This window comes from Eretmochelys imbricata, chromosome 2, assembly GCF_965152235.1.
Source record: "Eretmochelys imbricata isolate rEreImb1 chromosome 2, rEreImb1.hap1, whole genome shotgun sequence".
In the NCBI taxonomy this organism is placed as follows: Eukaryota; Metazoa; Chordata; order Testudines; family Cheloniidae; genus Eretmochelys; species Eretmochelys imbricata.
Window position 1 is genome coordinate 74,411,607 of NC_135573.1, and position 26,668 is coordinate 74,438,274.

At 41.3% G+C, this 26,668-nt stretch overlaps 1 protein-coding gene across 1 annotated transcript in view; it reads right to left on the reverse strand.

Annotated features, from left to right (window-relative positions):
- Positions 1-26,668, reverse strand: part of DTNA (dystrobrevin alpha) — a 129,547-nt gene that overhangs the window by 25,288 nt on the left and 77,591 nt on the right. The window contains exons 14-18 of the mRNA XM_077809016.1: positions 17,729-17,816; positions 15,060-15,068; positions 14,785-14,885; positions 11,414-11,527; positions 7,948-8,044 (exon numbers count right to left, since the gene is read on the reverse strand). Coding sequence (XP_077665142.1) covers positions 7,948-8,044; positions 11,414-11,527; positions 14,785-14,885; positions 15,060-15,068; positions 17,729-17,816 — 409 coding nt within the window. The remainder of the gene's footprint in view (positions 1-7,947; positions 8,045-11,413; positions 11,528-14,784; positions 14,886-15,059; positions 15,069-17,728; positions 17,817-26,668) is intronic.

Genomic DNA, 26,668 nt, shown 5'->3' on the forward strand with positions numbered 1-26,668 from the left:
AATCAGTTGGATTCCTTAGCCCCTTCAGTGTCACATGCCTTCAATGTTCTGGTGACTGTTTCCTCAGAGATGAAGATCAGATATTGACAACTGCATGCCAAAAAATGCGGCTACAATCCTTTATAAAATTGGTTGACTTTTCTTTTTTTAGATTTGTAAGCCAACTTCTGTTTTCTAGATTTTGGCCCTAACCATGCCTCCCTTGCCCCTACTGAAATAGGTCTGATCAGAAGAGAAGCAGCATTGTTATTGCTGGTTAACCTCCAACAAATTGATCAGGATACATTTTTTTTTTAAGGGACACTGCCACTGCTGAAAAACAATGCTATGGAAGTTGACACTACAATGAGCTTAGCAGAAGAAGTTACCTAAGAGGTTTGAAGCAGGACTTTGCAAGGGAAAGTTACCGTTATGTAAGACACTCATTTCCGACAAGAAATGGCAAGTATAATTTTAATATTTTCTTTCGGAGTTAAAACTTTTAGGAGCGCGGGGAAATTTGAACACATAGGGACCAATGCTCTCCCTGCTTTCTGGCCCCTTCTGTCTCATTCTTGTAGTGCAAAGGGAGGCAAAAGTAGCTGGTTCTGGCCAGCTGAGAATTCTGCCAGACCAGGGGAGTTTTCAGCTGGTGCTGACTTTGCATAACTAGTCCCCTGGGGACTGTTATGAGCTGGCCGAATTTAGAGTGACCTGGTTCTCTAAACTCCACTGGGGCCATGCCCAGAGCAGATCAGACAAAACACCAGAGAGCAGCAAACTGCCTCCCTGCTACTCCACTGAACAGATTTTGGCAGATTTTGTCCATAGTTCCATGTTGTACTTGTCCATTTTCTGTTTCCTTCCCACTGACTGGGAGGCTAAGGAAGAACAGAAAACCAACAAGAACTCTCAAGGATGTTGAAGAAAGTGCAGTTTATACAAATATTGTCCAATAAATCACACTTAAAGAACTATCAAATCATATGATGGGCATTTGGCTTGTCCATTAATTCCTTAAAATGATGGACATTTGGGCATTCCTTTTCTAGAATTTATTCTCACGGGGAATACAAGAAAGGAGAGGATACTTACCTTACAGTAGCTAGAGATCATCTAGGTGTTTTTGTCTCTATGGTTGTTGTACTGTAGCTCCACCATATGACATGAACGCACCCGTGCACTCTTAACTGGACACTGAAAAGTAGTAGTTGTAGGCCTGTGCCTATGCAGAACGCCCCGTGCTCCAAATGAGGGGATATAGGGGATATATAGCAAGCCCACTGCCACTCAGTTCCTTCTCAGCCACGAAGCCAGAGACTCCACAGTAGAGGGGAAGGAGGGCGAGAGGTGGAGCACCCATAAGGACAAACACATCATGAATAACTCATGGTACTGTAAGGTAAGTAACCCTTCCTCCTCCTTTGAGCACATGTCCCTGTGGGTGCTCTACTGTAGGAGACTCCCAAGCAGTAATTCACAGACGAAGTGGGTGCTGGGGAGGTAAATCAAGACACTGTTTGCAGAACTGCATCACCAGAGCAAGCGTCATCTCTGGAAGCAGGTAAGATGGCATAATGCTTGGCAAAGGTATGAACAGAAGACCAAGTCACAGTCCTGCAGATTTATGCTATGGGAATGTCTTTTCGTAGACTCATGGATGTGGATTGAGCTCTAGTGGAATGCGCCGTCACTGTGTATCCCAGCTCTTTCATAACAGGTCAAAATACAACCTGAAACCCACTTAGACACATGCTGCATAGAAACAGGTTGGCCCTTCATTCTGAAAATGATACTCCCAGAGTACGGAGGATGTCACCTCCCCTGGAGCAAATTAGGTGACATTTGGAATTATTCGGGATGGAAAAAGAGATCTACTTGTGGTAGAGCCCAGGTCTGGCAGACGTTGTGAAAGACAGAGTCTTTGAGCTACCATTCATGGTCTTGCCAGAAGCATCTGCTCAAGGAGTCTGCAATTGTATTCTGAAGGCCTGGCAGATTGACCACTGATATGTCTATTCAGTGGGAAACGCACCAGTTCCAGAGTCTTAGTGACTCTGCACATAAGGGTGGTAGTGGTGTCTGTAGTCTCCTCTTGGCATCCTATAAAACTGGTCACCAAACTGACTCCAAGGATGCCAGCAACCCCTTTGGAAGGTATAGTGAAAGAGTCCCCACTAGTCACAGTCCCGGGAATGGCAGATTCTCTAGAATCCTCCTCAGTAGAGCGACTCTTGGGAGCTGGATGGTACGGTACTGGGATGGATTCTTGTACTGAGATCTCAGAGTCTGATAATTTGTTTCCTGAGCTAAGTACCTGAGGCATCATGACCAGCTAAGTGCCTCAGGCATAACAACCAGTGAGGGGGCAGGTTTTCAGTCTGCAGGTGCCTTGGGAGTATCACTGAGGGGGCTCTGACAGATCTCCGCTGCAATGAGATTCAGGCTCATCTGCAATGATGAGATCTTCAGATGACAGAAACCTGGAAGGAGCTGGAGGGCCGTGATAGCCTATAGTTGAGGCTTGAGTCACTACCAGAGGTGAAATTGTGGATCAGTGAGATGGAGACTGCTGCACAACTGAAGCAAAGTCCTGTCTTACTTCAGAGCTTGGGAAAGAAGTCAATACCACGGGATGCACAGTGGCCCTATGTGTATCATAGTGCCATGGAGGATCAGGCAGTGCCGCTGTGGTAGGTTGTCTGGTAGAGTGCTTATGAGTGCAGATGAGGCTTCTTATGTGGTACTGACACTTTGGTACCAGACTAAGTTGGAGCCCCTACAGTACTCTTTTAAGGGATGTGAGGTCTCCCGAGTGTGGGTCTTTATAGGGTGATCTACCCATTTTCTTCATTTCTCTGATTGGGTAAGCGTGCTTCTTCCTTTTTGAGGTCTTCATGTCCATGGTCACAGATGAAGCTGGATGGGTGATTGAAGCAGCCTGTGATGTTGAGGGGGTAGTAGGAAGTGGATCCCATTGGAGCTAGGGAACATTCCATTAAGAGGAGTTTCAGTTTAGCCTCCCTCTCTCTTTTGGACCTGCCTTTAAATCCCCCTTGCACTTTGAGGGGATTTGGGAGTCAAACATCACAGGCAACTCAAATATCTGTCACTGTGGGGAAAAGACCTGTGGCAAGTCTGGCACAGCCTAAACACTGGGGTCTTAGGCATAACAAATTGTGCTCCAGCACAAACAAAGGTACAGAAGGAGAAGGTAAAAGACCCCCCTCCGGCAGCTCAAAAAATAAATAAAATAAAAGTAAAGTAAAGTAAATAACAAAGAAACAAAAATAATGAATAAAGAAAGGCGGGAAGCTGAAACAGCTAACAGCAAAGGCTCTGTCTTGAGCCACAGGTGGTCGAGAGAGCACTGAGTGGAGGCAGGCTTGTGCCTGCCCATATCCCCTTGTGTGGCGCACGGGGTGCTGTTCTGCGCAGGAGCACTACCTTGCGGTCTCTGATCAAGGGTGCATGGGTGCATGCGCATCCTACAGTGGCACACGCATGGGGACAGACACTCAAAGAAGAGCTACACACTCGAGCTCAACATTCTAAAATACGTACTCTAATTGCTACACTCATCTGCCCTGCAAGGTAAATAATGCACCGTCAGCTGTGACTTCCATTTTCTGGAACAAGACCTTTGCAAGGCATGAGAAACTTTAGGTTTTTGGGGTTTCCGTCTACTATGTAGATAAGATTTTTTTTCTTTTAACTATTTGGACAAAATCAACCCACAGAAAGTTGAAATATGTAAAGATCTAGAGACTCTATGGTTTAAAAGGTTGCAGCTATTTTTTATATTCTACTTTGCTAGATCAAATTCAGCCCAGATCCGTGGCAACTGAATGTTGTTACCACTGGACGTCTGTCTAGCGGCATATGTGAAATGCGGTTAGTGGTCTTAGTCTAGTTTGCAGGAGACAGATGGTAAATGTCTGAAAAACTATGCTTACAATTGACGCTAAGTGACTGACTTGCTCGTAGTCTCAGCGTAAAGGCCAAGGATTGAACTTCTTTTAATCCCTAGTTAGACCCACAAGATCAGGATTGAGGCATGTTGACAGGGGAGTTTGTGGAAAGCTGCCACTATCACTGAGGTGACAGAAGGCTTCAGCCTTCATTTGTTAACTGATTGCAGCTGTCAGCATCCAAGTGCCTTTTATGAGACCTTCATGTACCCGATTTAGCTCATCATACTTAGATCAAAGTGGTAAGGATTTTAATTATCCCTTTTTAGACTAGAAAATGGTTTATGTTACCTAGTGTCACACATAACTCAGTATAATACATTTGAAATGAAGACTGTTTTTATTGAAATTGTAGTCCACTGCTCCCTCTGCTGGAGCTGAAACTAGCTCACATAGCACGGAAGTCTGCCCAGGAAAATTATACTGTTACATTATAACATGACAACTAGGAAAACAATACATATGTGATCACTTCATTACCCTTCTGGGAGGAAGCATCATTGTGGTAATACAGAAATGGAAAGTACATAAGCACTAGAAACTTATCAAGACCATTAATTCCAACTGAGTTACTCCATGGATGAATTTAGCCCTACATCTGTAAATAGCCTATGAAAGAGATCAATGGGGAACATTTTATGGAAATGATGAGAACTAGTGTAAATAATTAATTAGCATAATCTCCTGCCATTCTGAAAGTTTATTTAGTATTAAAAGGATCTGAATATTACGCTGTAGAAGGCGAAAACATATTGTAATATCCTCAACATAGATTTTTAATAAACACAATAAAAAGACTATTTTTGTACGATGCTTTTTTTAAAAGAAAAAAACCCTGTTCACTTTTAGGGCATCTAATTTTTACCGAAAAGCCATTAACGTTATTAGGCAAAATTAAAAAGCAACAGACCTACTCAGAGGGGTCTTCTGATAGGTCTTCCCCTCTGGATTACAATCAGAACGGTCTTGCTGCAACAGATTCATTCTCCATCCCAAAATGTAGCAAAACTGTTAGTCTAACAAGGCTGAGCACCAGCAACAAACAAACATGGCTAACCCTCCTACCGTACCCAGTGTGCATCAGACTGTTAATTGTACTGAGCACTGACCTCTTTTGTTGAAATTGAGGGGTTCAACGTTATTGTGTTACAATGAAATATTCCTCATTATACTCCTCTTTTAAATAGGATTGCTGTCTGGGCAGATCAGGTATATATATATATATATATATATATATATTTAACCTAATAACCTCGACAGTGTCCATTTTAATTCTAGAAAAGGCTACAAAACAATTTAATCTTCCAAAAGTCAATACTATTAATATAGACTCTCACGCTGCTTTGAAAGTGAAGTGATTGTTCTGAAGGGGCACCTGGCTGCTGAAGCCAGTGCCATCTTTTGAAGAAATAAAAAACAAGATCTGGACTGCTTGTGGACAGGAAAAGTCCACTGGCACTTTCTGAATGAGTACGGATTCCAAATCCATTATCCTGGGTTAATTTCAACTTAGGTAATTATATTCTGCTTACTGAACTTACCGTGGTAGTTTCACATGGCTATGAATGGTGGTGGTGTTCTTCACTCCCTGTTCTAAGTTGTGGTGTACTATGGTTGTATGCAGTTAAACAATTGTTGCTTTTCACCCCTAAAGTGGCCTCATCTAGGCTATGTCTACACTACAAGCTAGGGATGTGATTCCCAGCTAGCATGGGTAGCGGTGGCACAGGCTAGCTGTCCGGAGTATGTACTCATGGGGCTCAGGAAGGTTTGTACTTGGGGTGGTTGGCTCATGCTGCCATTACCACTGCCCCATGACCACAGCTACGCTGCTATTTGTAGGGTGCTAGCTCAAATGAGAGCTAGTGGATGTATGTCTGTGTGAGCTGGGAATCACACCTCTAGCTCATAGCGGAGATGTAGCTTTACAGGAGTGAGAAAAAGATTCTATCAAGCCATTGCTTACTTCCCAAGGGGGACTGTAAGGTTTAATTTGTAAAGTGCTTTGAAAGGCTCGATAAAACATGCTAAAGAAGTGCAACACATCATCATTATCCTCAGTCCAAGGCATGAGCACACATTTCAAGCAGTTGGAATAATATAAGCCATGGAATTGTAGCCCCATCGAAGAGTTAGTGAGACCTACAATAAGGTAAATAACTTACTCCCTCTTTCAGTTCTTCTTCCTAAAGAAAAATTGGATCATTAGAGTTAGATTAGCCAGGATTTAGGTGAAGAAGAGAAAAATAAATGCAAGCTTGGGAACAAGGTTAGAAGTCCTGGATTAACTAACACAGGCCCTTGACCACTGGGGGAACAGCTCATCACAAAGAGCCCACAGGCAGGAAGGGGGCATAGTCGTGTGTCATGGGGGGAGGGCCCCTCTGCATGTTGTGGTGAGAGCCAATGGGCCAGAGCGGGGAGCTGGGTCAGCTCCATGGGACAGGAACCACTGTAGGATGAGTGAGGGATGGGCTCACTCTCCAACAGACCTGGAGCCCTCAGCCCCCAGGGGCATGACCTGACCTCCCTCACCGCAGGGCTTCTCATCCCTCAGGGACAGGACCCCCTTCTCCCTTCCCCCTCCCCCCGGGGTCAGGGAAGGTTGGGGAGCCATCAATTACCATAGGGCACATGGTCCCAAAATTAGGGTCTTCCTAGATTGTCTGCAATGAAGCACATTGGGGTCAGTCTAATTCGAATGGCTAGTCTTCCTCCCTATTCTAATTATAGTACAAATCCTTTGTATCTGAAAAATGCACTGAGACTGACCACCCCCGTAACTCAAGACAGAGCATGACTCTTGTGTCAAAACTCAGTTCTAGACAATCATATTACTGATACTTCAGTGCAAAGGGCATCCGTACTGGAGGCTGTACACTCCACACCAGTTCCTCTCCTCCTCCCTGCCCATTCCCTTCCACAGAAGTTTATGTTTTTCTTGAAGAAGAAAATATATGTCTGCAGGGAAAACTCCACCACTTCAAGGCGGTCTATTTGCACTGCTGGGAGGGCCCATTTTCAGTTGCATGCTAGCTCTGATGGGCCATGCAGGATTTAAAGTGCCAGAAGGATAATGCACGGCTGAGGCCTCTTTTGCAACTTGGGAAGGTAAAAAAGCATCTTTCAGATTTCCTTTCTAGCCTTAGAAATACATTTGTATATTGCTGTCTGCATTTTTGAAATGGGATCCTTCAGGAAAGTACTTTCTTTCTTTTAGTGTATTTTACAAGGGATTTTTTTCTTTTGTAGTGAAAAGGACCATGTACTGTCAAGAAGATCCCTCCAGAGTCCTATAGTCAGAGGGGCTGCGTTGTCAAATGGCATTGTCTGATAGAATGACTAATGAAAGGAACAAAGCTAAAGGAACTAGAAAAACTAGCTCTGTACCATCAGCCAGGATAGGAGGCTATACACCGTACAGTGATGGCATAGCTATTTACCATTGGGGATGAATTATTTTGTTGCCTTTTGTACATCCACCTTTTCTATATTGAATACGTTTTCAGTGGAGCAAACTATAAATAAACCAGAAACTGAACATGTCATGAAAACCTTTGTTTTAATTATCTTTGTATGGCTGCTCAAGAACCTGATCGACCAGCATTGCTGGATCTCTTCTCACTAACTAGCAAGGTAGTATTGCACCACAGTGGGCTTTGTTTGCATATCCAAGTGAATTTCAATTATTTTTGAGTAATACTTAGTCTACTATACTGCTTTCAAGTGTTGTCCAATTCGTTTAGTGGTAGGATGACAACACAGACATGGTGCTAATACAGGAACAGTATCAGCTGGGTACATTATTGATCCTGAAAACCTATGTATTAGAGTGGCGAAAGCTAAGAGAGAAAATTGGTGGGAAACAAAACTTTTGTGGGACGAAATATTCAAATTTTGTAGTATTTTATTAATATGATGAATCTCTCTTTCCTATGTGACACTCCTTGACTGGCCCCCTGTCCATTTCCTTTGACTTTCACGTGGAGCACCTTACCTTCAGTAGTTTCATGAGGCCTTCTAACTGTACCATCAGCTCTCTCCGACTTTCCTGGAGAGCAGACATCCTCTGTTCGAGCTCATCCTTCCGCTGTCTGAAAAATAAATTGGGATCAGAGCTAATACTTCATAGAGTTAGCTTTACAATTTCTGAATTGCATAATTTTTTCAGTTCAACTGTGGAGAGTATATTAGGCTATTGGAAAGTGAACACATTCTCTGAATTCAATATAATGCCCAGAAATCAGGGGAGATGAAGGAACTTCCTAGTTTCTCAAAGTTAAGAATATATTCAGTATGCTGGTTGGGGTAAAATAAGTACTGACACTCTCCCCCCAAAACACCAAATGAGGAAGAATTTTTCAGATTCACACAAGTTAGTTTACATTTGGAAGAATGTTTGGAGTTGACTTAAGGACATAAGAGTCTGGCAGGATTATTGACACTGGACAAGTAGAGATGGGAAAGCCCAAGAGAATTCAGAAATTCAGCCAGAACAGCAGAGAGCATTGTGGCTTTTCAGAGGCTGGAGTCCAACCTACTACATGTTTTCAATTTTAACTCTTTTGAAAATAGCTTTTGATACTGCAAGCTGAATTCTATGCTCATTTATGACTGTGTGAATCCTGAGTAACTCCATGCATGTTGGGGAGGTTACTCTAGCTTTAAGCCCACTAACTTGGAGCAGATTTTGATTCTGTACAAGTACAACCTATGGTAATCTAAGCAGGAGAATGTGGTAAAATTCTGCCTTCAGCTATACAAGTCCAAGTCCCACTGACAGCTGTTACACCCATACAACAGAGGGTTGAATCAGGCTTATGGAATATACATAATCAGATTTTGGGGAGGCCTCTGTCATATTTAACCTGTAGCTGCTGCCCCCTGCAAGTTACAATATCATTGACAATACTATTTTAAAGAGTCATATTTTACATTAGGTGATATTTTATACACTCTACTATATATGTAAGTCCCATATTGAGGCATCCGAATAAATGATACAGTGCCAACTCTAATTGGGCATGTGTTGTGGGTGTAGGGAAAAGAACTTCCATTCTTAGTGAACTGATCTATATTTTCTGCTATCTGTCCTATTTTGTAGATTGTAAGGGCTACATTTCCATAATTCATCGCTTCAGGAACACCCGCATTGCAGTTAACTATGTTTGCATGCATATTTTATGGGCACACCTCAGGATATAGGTCTACACTAAACTTTTTTTTACTTAGAGTTACTTGATTGTCAGTTATCTTGAGTTACATTTTGCGTAGGCGATTGCAAATACTCCCCACATGGTAGTGCCAGTTACTAAGCTGGGGAGTGTCCATGCTAGCATTTACAAAAGTGTGAAGTACCTCGAGTAACTGGCAATCAATTAACTCAGGAAAAAAGAAGTCTAGTGCAGACATAACCTTAGTTTTGAAACTTTATCCTCATAATTTAATAATGGACAGAAATAAATGATCAAGGGTGAAATTCTGCTCTCATTTATACCAGAGGAAATTGGAAATTCCTCAAAACCAGAATAGAATCTGACGCTAAATATTCTGGAGAATGGTTTCCTTGAAAAATTGAGGGTCATGTAAAATTCAGGTGTGGGTAAACAGACAGGTGGCCAGAGATATGTCTGAAGTGTGGAGATCAAATGCAAAAAAGTATAAACATAAGGCAGAAAATCACTACAAGGGACGTTAGATGCGTTCTACAGATCTGCAAAACTCCAACATTTCTTGGAGTTATAAGACCCAAATTGTCATAAACCATAATTGCTCCAAGTTCTGAAGTCAATGGGCTACATTCTTAGCTGGAGTAAATTACTGTGGCTCCACTGAGTACCTTGCTGTTCTGCTGATTTATACTAGCTAAAGGTCTCACCCAATATCTTGTTCAATGTACAGGAATTTGGGATTTTGCCAAAATTGCACAAACAGTTAAAGGAAAACTTTTTTACTCTTAACTGATGAGCATTAATCTGAATGCATGCAAAGCAGTACTGACGCACAGATTTAAAGTTATCTGATTACTCCGACACTATATATTAAAACAGGAAAGATCTCAGTTCACAGAACCCAGTAGCGGTGCCTTAAGGCCATCCAGTGTCAGGAAATTTAAAGTAGGCTATGATGTTTTTAATCTGTGCTGCAAAATTCAATAGAATTAATCTGCTAGCTCTACATCAATCACTGGATTTAAACAAAAATAAAAATGAACTTGATTTGTCAACTGAATAGTAAATTAACATTCAGTAATATTTACTAATAATGTAAACATGTTTACAATAGATTTTAGGCATGATGCACAGAAGGAACTACATGAATAGTATATTCTGTGATGTGTATTTTGATGACATTCAATTCTTATTTCTGAAGCTTGTGCTGAATGTCACTTGCCCAGCTGCAGAAGGTAATTCTATATGCTACTACACTAGGTATCTAGAGTAATTACATAGGCAAATCAGTCATAAGAAGAAAGCATTTCTGTTTCCAACTAGTTTATCTTAAGATCATATGGCAAATGTAATTATTAGCAAAACAAAGATTTACTTTCAGGTAAAAGAGGCTAAAATTTAAAACCATACAGCATCTGTAAACAGATTTTTCTGCACAGTTTCATCCTAAGATTTCCTTCAGCTATCAGGTGGCTGATTAATGGTACCAGCAACAGGTTATTGCATGAAGGAAAGTTGCAAGGAAGTCCTCTCTTATCTTGTGCGCTCTAAAATCTCCTCGATTGAAAAGTTAATATGAAAGTTTTAACTCGAGAGGAAGCATTTACACACACACTGGTCTGTATACAGGAACTAGTTTTAAATTATTCTGATCTGATGCTCAGTCTGGCTCTCACACTATGCTCTTCAGGATTAGTACATTCACTTTGGAGGGTGTTTATACTGAAGCTGGCCACTGTGACAATCTGGTCAACTGTCCTTCTAGCTGAAACAGCCAAGACTTTCTCGGTTGTTGAAGCAAAAATGACCAATGGAACCTTGCAAAAGGGCCATTTCATTCCTAGCTCTCACACTATAGGATGGTCCATGGCTCTAAGAGAGCCTCGGATCTGGCCCAAAAGGTGTTGGCAGTTTTGTGGTAGAAGTATTTGTTCTGAAATAGCATCATTTCCCCACCACATGATTATGATAAGGTGTTATTTATACATATTGGGGCAAGACATGGTTCCTGTTCCAAAGAGCTTACAACCTAAGTACCTGATCTGGCATCACTTACACACATGCTTAATTTTATGCACATGAGTAGTAAACGGGACTACTCACATGTGAAATTTTAAGCATATACTTCATTGTGTTCACACCCAAGGCCAAAATTGAATCTAAATTAAACAGAAACAAAATTACACTGTTCATTTTTTTTAAATGAACAATAATGGGATAGGACTATTTTATGTATTTACCCTTATCTAGACAAATCTGTTTCCAGGAATTCTTCATGGCATATTCACTTACCTCAGGAGTCGGAGCTCTGCAAGGAGAGTGGGGTTCTGTTGTGCCTTCTCTGGTGTGGGCTGAGATGCCTGCTCATGTTCAAGCCGCAGCCTCTGGATCTCCTGTAAGATTTCTCTTGGGGGAGGATAGTAAGTAAAAGACTAAAGGTCAGTGCATTTCCATAGAACCAGCCTAGAACCTCACTATTAGAAGATGACGACGAACTATCTATAGCTCTGAACCAATAAGGATACCATGACTAGGCTCCAAACATCAGAATATCTCAGCTTTAGTGACATAGTCATCACTGGAACAGGTTTGCTGATGTTTGCTATAGTCCTAGAAAGAGAGCATTTCTGAAAGACCCTCATAAAACAGACCATAAAACTAGAGCCTGAATTTCAGATGCTCTGTGGAAAGCAGGGACATAGATCCTGTTTGGCTCAACTAACGAATTCCTCACCATCCTTCTCTCATGTGAATATTCTATGCCCCACATGAAATCAACAGAAACTAGAATAATATCTATCCTGTCTTCTACATCAATCAGGCACACACCATTTGCACTTTTCAAAATGCTTTTAATTTAGCTATGGAACGGAGAGACAGCAGCTCTTCAGGGGAAAGTACATTTAATAGGATTTACTGTAGCTGAATTGATGCATAGGAGTGCTAACAGAGCTGCAGAGCTTTGCTGAAGAGGGGTGAAGCTTATTGATGTTAGCGACAGACTCTTTCTTCATTACACTTTTGTGGGCATCAGACACTCAGAAAGCAGACTTGAGCTATGAAAGACAAATTAATTCTAGAGCTGGTGGAATTGTACTACAGCGAAAGAAGGTCTTTCGCAGAAGTCTGTGATAGAAAGGCATCTGTTTTTGGGCCAGTCCTTATCTACCCAACAGTAAAAGCAGAGAACACAGAACAAAGCTCTGTATGACAACGTAAGTTACGGTTCAGTGACTCTGGGTCTGACAAGGGCCAGATCCTCAGCTGGTGTAAATCAATGCAGCTCCACTAAAATCAATGAAACTAGGCTGACTTACTCCAATTGGGCATCTGGCCCCTAGTTCCAAACATAAGAATGGCCATACTGGGTCAGACCAAAGGTCAGTCTAACTCAGTATCCTGTCTTCCAACAGTGGCCAGTGCCAGGTGCCCCAGAGGGAACAACCAGAACAGGTAATCATCAAGTGATCCATCCCGTCGCTCATTCCCAGCTTCTGGCAAACAGAGGCTATGGACACCATTCCTGCCCATCCTGGCTAATAGCCATTGATGGACCTATCCTCCATGAATTTATCTAGTTCTTTTTTGAACCCTGTTATAGTCTTGGCCTTCACAACATCCACAACTTCCCATTGTCTGTCTCCCAATTTCAGCTACCTCTGTATCAAAAGCCTAATTTTCTGCTCGTCTTTTTACAATCACTGCTTCTTCTATTTATTACACACAGACTGTGTTCTGGAGATTTTTATTTTCTTCTCTATAAATAGAAAAACAAAGATTTTTTGGTTTTGGAATCAGAATGGGATTTTTATTTTTAACCCTCTGCAAAGGTAACTGCAAACAGTAAAAATATTCACAACTACCCCACAGCATGTAACCATGTATTTTTAAAAACACAGGCTGATTCTGTAATGCCTTAAGAGTGGCTCACCACAATTTTGCCATACGGATATTGGTACTGGCTATTTAGGCAACCAGTCTCCCATCCTGATAAATAGATACATCTAGATCTAGAGAGAGCAAGTACGCAGAAACAAGTGAGAAGAAATCCAAGTCCATGGGGCCGGATGCGTTGCATCCAAGAGTGCTAAAGGAATTGGAGGATGTAATTGCAGAGCCGTTGGCCATTATCTTTGAAAACTCATGGCGATCGGGGGAAGTCCCGGAAGACTGGAAAAAGGCTAACGTAGTGCCAATCTTTAAAAAAGGGAAGAAGGAGGATCCTGGGAACTACAGGCCAGTCAGCCTCACCTCAGTCCCCGGAAAAATCATGGAGCATGTCCTCAAGGAATCAATTCTGAAGCACTTAGACAAGAGGAAAGTGATCAGGAACAGTCAGCATGGATTCACCAAGGGAAAGTCATGCCTGACTAATCTAATTGCCTTCTATGATGAGATAACTGGTTCTGTGGATGAAGGGAAAGCAGTGGACATGTTATTCCTTGACTTTAGCAAAGCTTTTAACACGGTCTCCCACAGTATTCTTGTCAGCAAGTTAAAGAAGTATGGGCTGGATGAATGGACTATAAGGTGGATAGAAAGCTGGCTAGATTGTCGGGCTCAACGGGTAGTGATCAATGGCTCCATGTCTAGTTGGCAGCCGATATCTAGCGGAGTGCCCCAAGGGTCAGTCCTGGGGCCGGTTTTGTTCAATATCTTCATAAATGATCTGGAGGATGGGGTGGATTGTACCCTCAGCAAGTTTGCAGATGACACTAAACTGGGAGGAGTGGTAGATACGCTGGAGGGTAGAGATAGGATACAGAGGGACCTAGACAAATTGGAGGACTGGGCCAAAAGAAATCTGATGAGGTTCAACAAGGACAAGTGCAGAGTCCTGCACTTAGGACGGAAGAATCCCATGCACCGCTATAGACTAGGGACTGAATGGCTAGGCAGCAGTTCTGCAGAGAAGGACCTAGGGGTGACAGTGGACGAGAAGCTGGATATGAGTTAACAGTGTGCCCTTGTTGCCAAGAAGGCCAATGGCATTTTGGGGTGTATAAGTAGGGGCACTGCCAGCAGATAGAGGGACGTGATCGTTCCCCTCTATTCGACATTGGTGAGGCCTCATCTGGAGTACTGTGTCTAGTTTTGGGCCCCACACTACAAGAAGGGTGTGGAGAAATTGGAGAGAGTCCAGCGAAGGGCAACAAAAATGATTAGGGGTCTGGAACACATGACCTATGAGGAGAGGCTGAGGGAACTGGGATTGTTTAGTCTACGGAAGAGAAGAATGAGGGGGGATTTGATAGCTGCTTTCAACTACCTGAAAGGGGGTTCCAAAGAGGATGGATCTAGACTATTCTCAGTGGTAGCAGATGACAGGACAAAGAGTAATGGTCTCAAGTTGCAGTGGGGGAGATTTAGGTTGGATATTAGGAAAAACTTTTTCACTAGGAGGGTGGTGAAGCACTGGAAGGCATTACCTAGGGAGGTGGTGGAATCCCCTTCCTTAGAAGTTTTTAAGGTCAGGCTTCACAAAGCCCTGGCTGGGATAATTTAGTTGGGGATTAGTCCTGCTCTGGGCAGGGGTTTGGACTAGATGACCTCCAGAGGTCCCTTCCAACTCTGATATTCTATGATTCTATGAAATGTTAAAAACAAACAGACGTACATTGTGCGGTACTCAACAAAGGCAGGCGTTTTCTGGATACTCTTACCGGTTCTTGTTTTCAAGTTCTGCAATCAGCTGTCTTTGTTGCTTATTTGCATCAATGGTGAAAGAGATATCCGAGGCACCTCTCTGCTGCCCCTGCTGCTGCTGCAAAAGAGTTTGGCTGCGTTATTAAATATGTCCATGCACTCATCTGCACCTAAAGTGTGATCAATGGTTGTTCAATGAAATCTGCTTGCCGATAGCATCATGTTAGACTTGTCAGCCCAGATCCTCAAAGATATTATTTAGACACCTAGGAGCCTAAATGCCATTGAGGACCTGGGCCCTCTACATTAAAATAAAAAAATAAATTAATAAATTAAACTAAACAAGAATCCATATTACAGTATGTTCCACCAACGGTGCAACAGCACAATTTAGTAATACCAGTGAAAGCACTAAGCTAGATAATGCTTGAATGTTTACCACCATGTCATTCCAACTTGTTCCAAGGAGCTTTCCAGGAAAAACTGATAAAAATGCCTGACCCCATCTGCAGCAGTGGCTTCACACTGATGAAGGTGTATGGTTACTGGCAGTTGCTATAATACGGCTCCTAATTATTATGCTGTAGACAAGGCTCTTGAGACTTGCAACATGAGAAAAAAGGAATTTCTACTCAAACAAAAACCAAGACAAAAATTCATCCCACTTCACCTCCCAAATAAAGGAAAAGACATTTGCTTTCCACTTGTCCCAAGAACCTTTAATTCTTTGAAAGAACAGCAGATTTCTCCATGTTAAATCCTCATTCATCATCCACTTTTCATTCAGGCTGCAGTTCAGTGCATGGTCCATGTGACTGAATCTCTGATACACCCTCTACTGACACTTTCAGAAGAGCTGTTCCATAGCGTTTAATGTACAACAGAACCATTTTCCCATCAGGGGATTTCAAACCAGTCTCACTACCACTTTGTTGGAGTACTCCCTTTGTCATGTTTGCCAGCAATAATCAAAAGTCACTGTGTTTATTTTATACATTTTATACATGATGCAGTGCAGGGATTAATAGAGCCATTGGAAGCATCCTAATCAAGAAAGACATCCAAGTAATTGTTTTGTTTTCCATGGTGTACAGATAAAGATTTAAAAATGGATCATGAGGTAGTGCCCTCAGCTACTGCAAATGGGACTGTCTCTCACTTTAAGAATGATCTGAAGTGTAACTTTGACACATGGGGCCTAATCTTGAGCATCTCCTCTACAGTACTTGGCAGACTTAGCCCTCAAAAAGGAAATATATTCCTCTTCTTGCTAGACTCTGTTCCACATAACACCTAGGGGAAATACATTTCTGGTTTTAGTTAGCTACTTAATTTTAAAACTTTAGTTTTTGTTACCTGTATATTTTCCCACTAATATTCTATCCATCAAGGAAAACTGCAGCACATCCAAAGAGGAGACCAAACAAACTGATATACTGTACCATTGAAATAACTGGGCCCTTTAGCCCTGCATGTCCAGCCTTAGCAATGTGCTTGGCTGCCTGAAAAGCACAATGTTTTTAATAGTTTTTTTTAATCTACCAGTTGGCTGCTAAAGTGAGCTTCAGAATTTGTGGTTGCCACATTTGTTCTGAGAGCTCCTGTTCACAGAAGGCCTTTCTTTGCTTTCTCCTTTGTAGTGTATATTTAAAAGACATAAAAAAATGTGGTATATTGGTGGGGAGCGGAAAGTTTAGCATATCCATCCAAACCACATCTTTTTCTTGTTTGTGTAGATACTCTGGCTCCATGGGGATTCATAGCACTAAGATGTCATGATGATAGGTGCTGTATAGAAAACTCAGACAGATACAGATGACATTTCAGTCTTCAGGAAGGGTTTTCCATCCACACACATAATTCGCAGGGCATTTTGATTAGCTAAAGAATTACCATCCTTCAGCTATAAGATGAATCAGCTACAGATAAGAGGTTGCCTTAAATCTGAGTGGCGCTGCATTCTGAATCTGACAGTGACTGATTGTCAGGCAACAGACAGTGAGATGATCAGATTGTGTGCATTCCTTCCTGCTGCCCCCGCTCCTTCAATGTTATGAAGTCTTATATGATAGATGGCTAAAAACCATGGGCCAAATTCATCTCCACAGCAGCTCAACTGCCTTCACCTGATTTGAATGTGGCCCACAGTTTTAACATGAACAACCTTGCCTTATTTGGCTCTTTCAGCTGACCCCACAGTATAGATTTCAAGAGTGAAAATATGCTTCCTGCTATTCTGTACAGAGCTACTTTTCACTTCACTTTCATTTATGCTTCTTTGTTCTATCAAATGCGCTGAGATGGGAAAAAAATAACTGGGTTGACCTTATTTACGCCACTTAAGATTTTATACACTTCAATTAGGTTCCTGCTTCAATGTCTTTTAATTCTGAATATAGTAAGTTTTTAGCCTGTCATCCCTTTCTATCCTGTGATTCACAGAGTAGCATAATCATTTCTCTGAAATGAAAATGAGAGCCAAGGCTAATGTAATGGGTCATTATAGTCATCCATTAATTAAAATACTGAGCACTTAAGGCTCTGGTGTTTGAGCTAAGGAATGAAATAGATTTACCACCTCAGTTTTTACCTTTAAAGTAAATCGCTAACTTATAACCAAAGTCAATCTAGGCAATATTTTCCGATCCAGTTTGAGTTCAGGGGTCCCAAGTTGTCTTCCTGTTTTTGGATTTGGAGACGGTAGAATAACGGTGGGTGAGGGCAGCAGTCAGTTTCCTTAGTTTGAATTGTTTAAACATCACTAGGTTAATATATACACTCTACATTGTTAAGGTAGCTGCAAGAAAGCATTCTTGTTCTTTATTACATAACAATATCCTCAATAAAATAATCTGTGAACCATCAAGGTTGTCAGATGTAAATTTTCTGATTGTGACAAGCCCTTGCTCTTCAGAAACAACAAAAGGAAACTTTTACCTTCCCCCAATTAAAACCACTTACTGATGCAGTAGTTTCTGCTGCTAGTCTCGCTGCATACCTGGCGATCAGTCTGTGCTCTTCATCTAGACGGCCTGCACTGTCAAGCATGCTGCTCAGAGTTGGGGTGGGGGAAAAGGAGAGAGGCATCAGTGTTTAGAAAGCACAGTACAGTCACTTTATCAGAGTCCCTTATTTCTCATTCCAGAATTTACAAGAAAAATACCCAGAACTACATGAAAACATGGGTTTAGCTTCTAACAAATGCTGAATAAATGAAATGAAGGCTGCCCTTAAGTAATAACCTACCCTGCTTTGCACACAGGTACCGACAGGAGAAGGCTCAATTCACCCTGGGTTACGCTGGCTGCTGCATGTATAACCCAGGCTTCTCCTGGCGGAAAGTCTGGGTGAAGTGAGTGTGGTGGCATAAATGGCTCATTGACTCCATTGAGGGGGAGGGCAGATATGCAGCTGGTCAGTATATAAGCTTCCTCCCTAAGGTGGAACCTCCAAAATTTCTCTAAATTCCAAAGGGGTGAATCCCTCCTAGGGTCCAGTAGCCCCTGTTGATGCAGGAGGGTGAAATCTGCAGAGACCAGTCAAGTCCAGGGTCACTGATCAGTGTGTGCTTTTTATATATTAACTTTGTTGAATCATCTATAAACATAACCGGTTTCAGCCTCCTCTCTCAGTTTCTGATACTTAGAAGTAAATTTTCAGATCGTCATGTGGGGACAAGCCATTGCCCCACAACTTCTATTGATTTTAAAATTAATACAATCCTGCTTCCTCTTACAGCTGTATTAGGCACCACATTTTCTAAAAGTTTACTTTGGTCCCTCATTCAGAATCTTAACAAAAATTTGTTATTAGGAAAAATATTTAAAAAAATTTACTGCTTATATGCTAGAATCACTTTAAAATATCTCAACAGTTTATATTTTTTATTCTAGGAATATCAAAGGCAAATCAGATCATTCACCTTATAGGCTAGTCACTGGACAAATGCTGTTTTAAATGGAGGCCATGTTTTAGTCAAATGATTGCAAAATTAAAAAACTGAAAACCTGTTGAATTTTCTAAATAAATAGTCAAAACTTAAAAAAGAGTCAAGCAGACCAAAACCAGATAAAAGGAAGAAAGATGAAAATAATGACGTGATCCTAAATAATACCTTCAGAAACCAAGTTTCAGCTCAGAGTATGGCTTTTAATTATAGATAAGAGAAAAGAAATAGTAACTCATAATAAAAGGTGTTATATAAGTGTGTTCTGCTTTGAGATGCATTAGAAATTGGAGAGATCCCACAGTAACTCAAGGAACCACAAGGTGCATCTTTTCATGGGGGGGGGGGGTCTAATGCTTGAAGGATTCCACTGGGAGCTAGAAGCTATGCTTGAAGGATGGGTAGTGGCTTGGATTCATTGGTTGGCAGCCTGGAGCCATAAGTCATATTGACTTGTTCTGACTTGCTGAGATAATAGGGAGAGAGAAAAGGAAACTTTGTCTTTGTCTTATCCTCAGAATACCAGTGAGACTAACAGAGTGAAGGTTAGAAATTCAACAAAGTGATGAAGAGTTAACCAGAGATGCGTGCTGGGTGAACTAAGCCTTGGTGGCTGACTATTCATTCCACTTCTTTTCTACTCCTAGTACTATCAGAACTAATTGTCATTTTAGTTTAGTAAAAATTCTGTTTAATATATTTCACTGTATATACAAGAGAGTTATTTCTACTCTCACTTACACCACCAATTGCGATGTATTCTTGGTTTACAGTCATGTGAAGGAAGAACCAAGCTCAAAGTGATTTTCCCTTTTTATTGATTGTACAATTGAATAAATTCCCAGTTTATAATCGCTATGTTTCTTCTACATACGTAATCTACAGTACCACTATATTACCCAAGTGAAAAACAATGACCCCCACCCCAGGGGAATAACTCTCAGCCCCACGAAATTACACAAACCATGTAATAAAGATTAATTTAGTGACTACATAGTTCATTTTCAGTGTTTTGCAATAAGACATCATATTATAACTGTAACAAAAGTGGGTATTCCAGCTTCAATTGTCATTTGTGTAGCAATTTACAACCATATTATAAACCCTGAAAAAAATCACAGATTATGATGTAGATTGACAGAGTAGCATAAATCTGCAGTGTAGTTAAAAGGATTAATTGAAATAATTTTACAAATGCATAAAGTCACTTCAACTTTCTGGTTCTTATAGTTATCTCACTTTATATTAAATGCCTTGGGGCATGCACTTACACATAGATGCATACAGTATGGTACATATTGTAGCAGTGTGTGAATTGTGGGCTAGTAATGCCTCAAAATGTTGTGGAATTTCAGAAGAAATATAATGGCCAAGATACATTTCAGAATAAAATGTGTCTGTGTACATGATCATTCACCATCGTGTATGAACAATGTGTTTAATTTGGACAGTCCAAGATTTTAAGTTGCAGAGTTATGATGTGCCACAATTCATACGCTTATATTTTTCCCCACAACTTCATGAATAAAGGTAGAGTGCAATATTAAAGCATATTCACAAATTATGTGGACATGTGTAGAATTTGGGATATTCACAAGGGTGAATGAGGTATCCCTTTGAAAAATCTCATGATTTCAACATTTCTGACGTAAAGTGTTTATATGAACAATTGATGAGCTTCAAATATTTGTCTGGCTAGTATACTGATTCTGAAACCTAATGGATGGACTTGCACCCTCAGTTTTGCTAAAGTAGGGAGCTGGGGTGGGGAAAATTAGACTATCAGGCATTTTACCTGAACTCTCAAATTGTAGCATTTCTCCCCTTTTCAAAGAGAACTTTTGTATGAATATTACTGGCAAATGCTGATTTTGTTTTCACATTTTTCTTTACTTGTCTTAGGAGGGTGACTTGACAAAAGGCTGTTTATTGTGTTATCCTATTCTTTACTTCCGTGACTTGTTCCAAGAACAAAATTATATGGAGAATCAACTTAAAACTGTACTGTCAAAGAGCTCACAGAACAACCAGAGTTGGTGCTTTGAAGTCCATGCTGTTGATAACAGTTAACTTCCCACCTCATCTTCCTACTCCCTAAGTTTGTTGGCTTCTCATTTCTGTGATAAGGCTGCTACAGTCAAGGAAATGTCCTCATCCTCAAAGGAACCTGAACAGCCAGGGTCAGCATTAGGGGGTAGCAAGCAGGGCAATTGCCGGGATTGGCCTTTGTCTTCAGGCCCACGTGGCAGGGCTCAGGCTTCGGCTTCAGAACATTGCAGAAATCCAATGTGTGAGCAGGTAAGGGAGGCAGGTTGGGGGCCCAACTCCTTAGTTTCTGCCCTGGGCCCCAGCAAGTCTAACGCTGGCGGTGTGCATAACACTTTCAAAAGATGAGCCTGGGAACTTAAATTTGTAACTTTCCTAAACACTAAAAATCATGGAATGAAGAGAGACACTGGATTTATGGCTTATTACAACTATCTGTAACCCACTACCAACTTCCTGCCCACTCCCCTGCAGCTGCATTTCTTTCCTCACTCCCTTTCCTCCCTATGACTAGAGGGGTATCAATAGACCACTTCACCTTGAATGGTCCCTTGAAACGTGTGTTAACTAAACAATTTGCTCCATCCTGTATTTAGCTGTGACACTTGGAGTTATTTTCCCGGGCCTGAAGAAGAGCTCTGTGTAAGATCAACAGCTTGTCTCTCTCATCAACAGAAGTTGGTCCAAGAAAAGATATTACCTCACCCACCTGGTCTCTCTAATAACTTGGGATCGACTTGGCTTCAACAACACTACATGTAACATTCACAGAAACTATTTCCTATAGTTACAGGTACATTGCCAGGAACCACTACCGCAAAGACAGAATTGTTCTGCCTCAACAAGCCCATATGAGTGTTTACAAATCCATTAAAACAAGCTGTTGTTGTTTCTCTTTTCCTTGGCTGCTGAAGGTGGAGCAGGCTCTTTGTGACACCACATTAGCTAGGGGTTCCACAAGACTAAGGCTCCTAGCTTCTATTGCAGGTCTTTCTTGGGGAGACGCTGAATCCAACTAACCGTTAATAATCTAAAAGAGTCTAGTATCACAGGGGTAGCCATGTTAGTCTGCATCCTCAGAAACAACAAGGAGTCCAGTGGCACTTTAAAGACTAATAGATTTATTTGGGCATAAGCTTTCATGGGTAAAAAAACCCCACTTCTTCAGATGCAGCCTGAAGAAGTGGGTTTTTTACCCACGAAAGCTTATGCCCAAATAAATCTGTTAGTCTTTAACGTGCCACTGGATTCCTCGTTGTTTTTGTGGATAAAGGAATCTACTTTGTTCTAGTTTTATCAAAAGAAGAGAGCATGACCATGGTGTATTAAGGTTGATCCCTCACCTCCACTATCATCTCCTATTCCTTTCACTTGAGTTGGACACTGTTTTCTGGCATCAGGTAATAGCTCAAATTAATGATATTTCTCATAAGGTTTCTTTTCTACTGAAGCAGTGTCTCCTAAGACAGTTAGATGAGCTCACTCTGGTTTAATCTCTTCAGCCTAAATATGGGAAACTGAAGTATTTGCTGCACCATGAACATTGTGGGACTTCCTGTTGTAAGTCTGATCAGAATTGTGCAATAGCTTAAACTGAAATGAGCATCAGCTTGCCCCACAAGCCCAACAAAGTCATTAGCCAGTAGGTAATATGGGGCTTCTCATTATGTGCTTGATATTGTCATTATTGGTTACAAATGCCTCCAGAACACCAAACACCCACAGTCTTGCCATAGGGGTATCAAATAAGGGCTTCATGATATATTCCTATTCTACAGAACTTAAGCCTTCATTTAAAAAACATAAAGGGTAATTTTCTAGCCATCACATCTGTAGGGATATTCTTCCAAATGTGAATAAACTGAATATCTAATTCTGGACACCAAAAGCATATTCTAAGAGGTATAAGACACTGTAAACTGGGAGCGGTCTGATTTTATTTTATTTTTTTAAGGTTTGTAATAGTTTTTAAATTTTAAAATCACCAAGATTTTATTATCTGAACGCTGGTGAGAGTTCTGTGCACATTTAGTATCTTATAAAGTAATGTGGAATATATTTAACCCTCTTAAGTCTTTAATAGCATAGAAATGTGAATCAATATAGTTCTATACAGTACATCCAGGTTTCTTTAGGAACCACGAGAAACCATTTTACTATCAACTGAAGATCCCCTCCTATTTACACATTAAATTTTTGCCTAAATTACTAAAATGTGATGTGTCTAACTTAAATGAACAAAACCCAGAAATTTCAGAATTAAAGGGGCATTTAGAAATAGCTTATTGATATCGGGACAAAGATTTTATGAAATCTAAAATGAATCAAACATTTTCAAGAAATAAATGATAATGTTTTACATATTTTTAAACTGTATTGCATTTTAAAATTGCAGGGACAAGGGATGCTTTGGACAAATTAGTTTATAATAAATAGATTATTTCTTTGTTTATATAGTCTTCTGAAGTACTGAGGATCAGACATCACCACGTTAAACAAGCGTGTGAGAAACAGAAAGTGCAACTGATGAGCCTGGGGGCTGTACTTCCAGTGTCCAAATGATAGAAAATGAAATGTAAGAAGTAAACATATGAAGTGAAAAGTAATTTTAAAAATCTAATTTATTTCCAATGCACATAAGAAGTATTTTGAAAAAATATTGGAGCTGATCCTGAGCTGATCTAGATCAGTGTGTTCCACTGACCTTGCAAGAACATTGATTTACACCCATTGGGGATCTGGGCCTTTAAGGTTTTGGGGTTTGTTTATGGTGTCCCTTTAAGGCTACCAATGCATTCTTATTTTACTTTCTTGTGACTATTATGTCATGGGGGATGGGGGTCAGATATTTGTTATGAAATGTGCTGCAATACCTAGGCTCAATGACTTGAGTTCCAGGTGACGTTCCAGCCCATATCATTAATTTTGTTGTTGGTACGGGTTTGTGTTAGACTGCCAGTAGTATCTGAATAGATGCAAGAGCCGCAACACTATTTGAAATTATGTGGCATATGGCAGGTGAGCTACCATAACATGATTAATAGTAATCGTATCAGTCTTGAAAGCAGACGTCACTTAGCACTTCATGATAATAAACTTCAGTTAGTTATCAGGGAGTATAGTGCTCATCTGAGGATACGCTAGTGTCTATAGCGGTGAAACCATACAGAAACACCAGGAAGCTTCTGAATGTTTGCTTTTCTTATCTTTCCCAAGGTGTAACTATTCTTTTCCTCTCTATTCTTCACTTGGTAGCAGAGAAAAAATGTAATAGACTACTGGCGGGCATTCTTCGCTGCATGGCTAAGACTACTGTCTCTTGAAGCTAATTTTCCATGTCAAAGTCAAGTTGGCAGCTCATGTAACTGATTGAAGCTTTTTTTAATCAAGGATGCTAGTACTGTGACCTTTAAATGTCAGTAATTGGATGTTTTGTACTATAGTCTGCTTCCATTATTTGCACAAATCAAGGACTTTGTCATTCATTCCCCAGCTACCCTTCAGAAACATGAAAGGGATGTGCTATAGCACAATTTATATCTTGTTTTTGCTGCACACGTGGAGACAACCTTAACTGTATTTATGTGAACTTGCCACTATAATAGGAAGAAATTTTACTGATATCAGGTAGAATTAGGAGAATAAAAGACAAAAGCCAGCAGGGAACATTGACAGAGTACTCTGGCTGGTGTTCTGCTCTGAAATAAAAATGCACCATGAATGTGACACATTCAAGTTTCACTAGCCTAGGAAGGGAGAGTCACTCTGAACACACTTCCATCCAATTATTTGGCAGCTGTTAAGCAAACATTATAAAAAAGTCTTGTTTGTTGAAATATGGAGACAAATGAAATTCCACAGGATAGTAGCATTTGAAAGGCTTGTTATCCGATCTTCTCACTCCAAAACAAATTCAGTCTGCTGTTTATTACAGCAGCAATGGAGCATAGTAAATTCAGACTGGCCCCATAGTCCAGGAGCAGACTCTGGACTACACTAAAGGTTTGGGCAGATTCCTTCCTCCAAAATCCATTGATAGCTCCCATTGGCTTCAGTAGCAGTGACATACAAGTCTGAGAGCAGAATTAGACACTAGCATTTTAGAGAGCCGCTGCACTCACTCTCCAAAGGGAAGCCGCTCACTGTCTTTATAAAAAGGGTTCTGACACAACATTTCCTAGTGCATTAGCTGAAGTGACATGCTACAGCAGTAGGAAAGTCTGGAAGTAAAAACAAAATTGATAATGGTGGGCATAATTTCCTAAGAAACTCTATACAGATTAGCGGGGGTAGCCGTGTTAGTCTGTATCCACAAAAACAACAAGGAGTCTGGTGGCACCTTAAAGACTAACAGATTTATTTGGGCATAAGCTTTCGTAGGATAGAACCCACTTCATCGGATGCATGGAGTGAAGATTACAGATGCAGGCATTATTATACTGACACATGAAGAGAAGGGAGCTACCTCACAAGTGGAGAACCAGTGTTGACAGGGCCAATTTGATCAGGGTGGATGTAGTCCACTCCCAATAACAGATGGGAGGAGGTGTCAATTCCAGGAGAGGCAAAGCTGCTTTTGTAATGAGCCAGCTACTCCCAGTCCCTATTCAGGCCCAAATTAATGGTGTTAAATTTCCAAATGAATGTTAGTTCTGCTGTTTCTCTTTGAAGTCTGTTTCTGAAGGTTTTTTTGTTCAAGTATAGCTACTTTTAAATCTGTTATAGAATGTCCAGGAAGACTGAAGTGTTCTCCTACTGGTTTTTGTATGTTACCATTCTACATGGACACACCCCCAGAGACCCAACCAGGGGTATTTTATCTGCTACCCAAGATCCATAAACCTGGAAACCCTGGACGCCCCATCATCTCAGTCATTGACACTCTTACAGCAGGATTATCTGGCTATTTGGACTCTCTCCTCAGACCCTACGCTACCAGCACTCCTAGCTATCTTCAAGATACCACCAACTTCCTGAGGAAACTACAATGCATTGGTGATCTTCCTGAAAACACCATCCTGGCCACCAATATTCCACTCTCCCTACACCAATATTCCACATGAGGATGGACTACAAGCTGTGAGAAACAGTATCCCTGATGAGGCCCTGGCACACCTGGTGGCTGAGCTTTGTTACTTTGTCCTCACCCGCAACCATAGTAGGAGGCTTTGTGGCCCAGCTGAGAAAGACCTGGAGTGTTATTTGGGGTTTGAGAGAGACTTGGTTTATCACACTGTTCATGGCATAAAGTCTGTAGGTATGCTCCTGCTGCAGTCAAGTTGAGGGCTGACCTTATAAAGTCTATGAGTAATGTGGGAGCCAGAGCAGACTCTTCCATGGTTAGGCAGATCCCCATGGATGCCAGGAGGCAAAGCCAGGACAAAACTGCTCTCTGGACAGAATCTACCTGTTGGAAGCAATTTTTACTCTTGAGGGAACTCTTTGCCAAAAAAATACAACCCAAATTTTGTGCACAATATTTTAAAATTCTGCAAATATTATTTGTCAATAAATAAAATGTGGAGGTTTCAGCATGGCAATAGGGAGCACAGACCACTGCTTGCCCAGAGGTGGGAGATCAGCCTGCACCTCCCCCAAGGGACATGGACTCGGTGATGGGGCTGCACCTACCCTGACACAGAGCAAGGGCCAGGCCTGCCTCAGAAAGGCCTCAGGGCCCTGCCCCTCTATGCCAGGTGCACCGGGGAGTAGAAGCGGGGGGTGGGTAGGCTGGCTTTAAAAGCCCGCAGGATCTAAGAGTGCGTCGGGGGATCTAGGTGTGGGCTGAGAGGGTTCTGTGTGGAGCAATCTGGGTGCGGGTGGCTCAGCGTGGGGCGCGAGGGGATCTGGAGGCACAGGAGCTCTTTGGGGGGTTCCAAGTGCAGGGGCAATGGGGCTCAGCAGGGGGG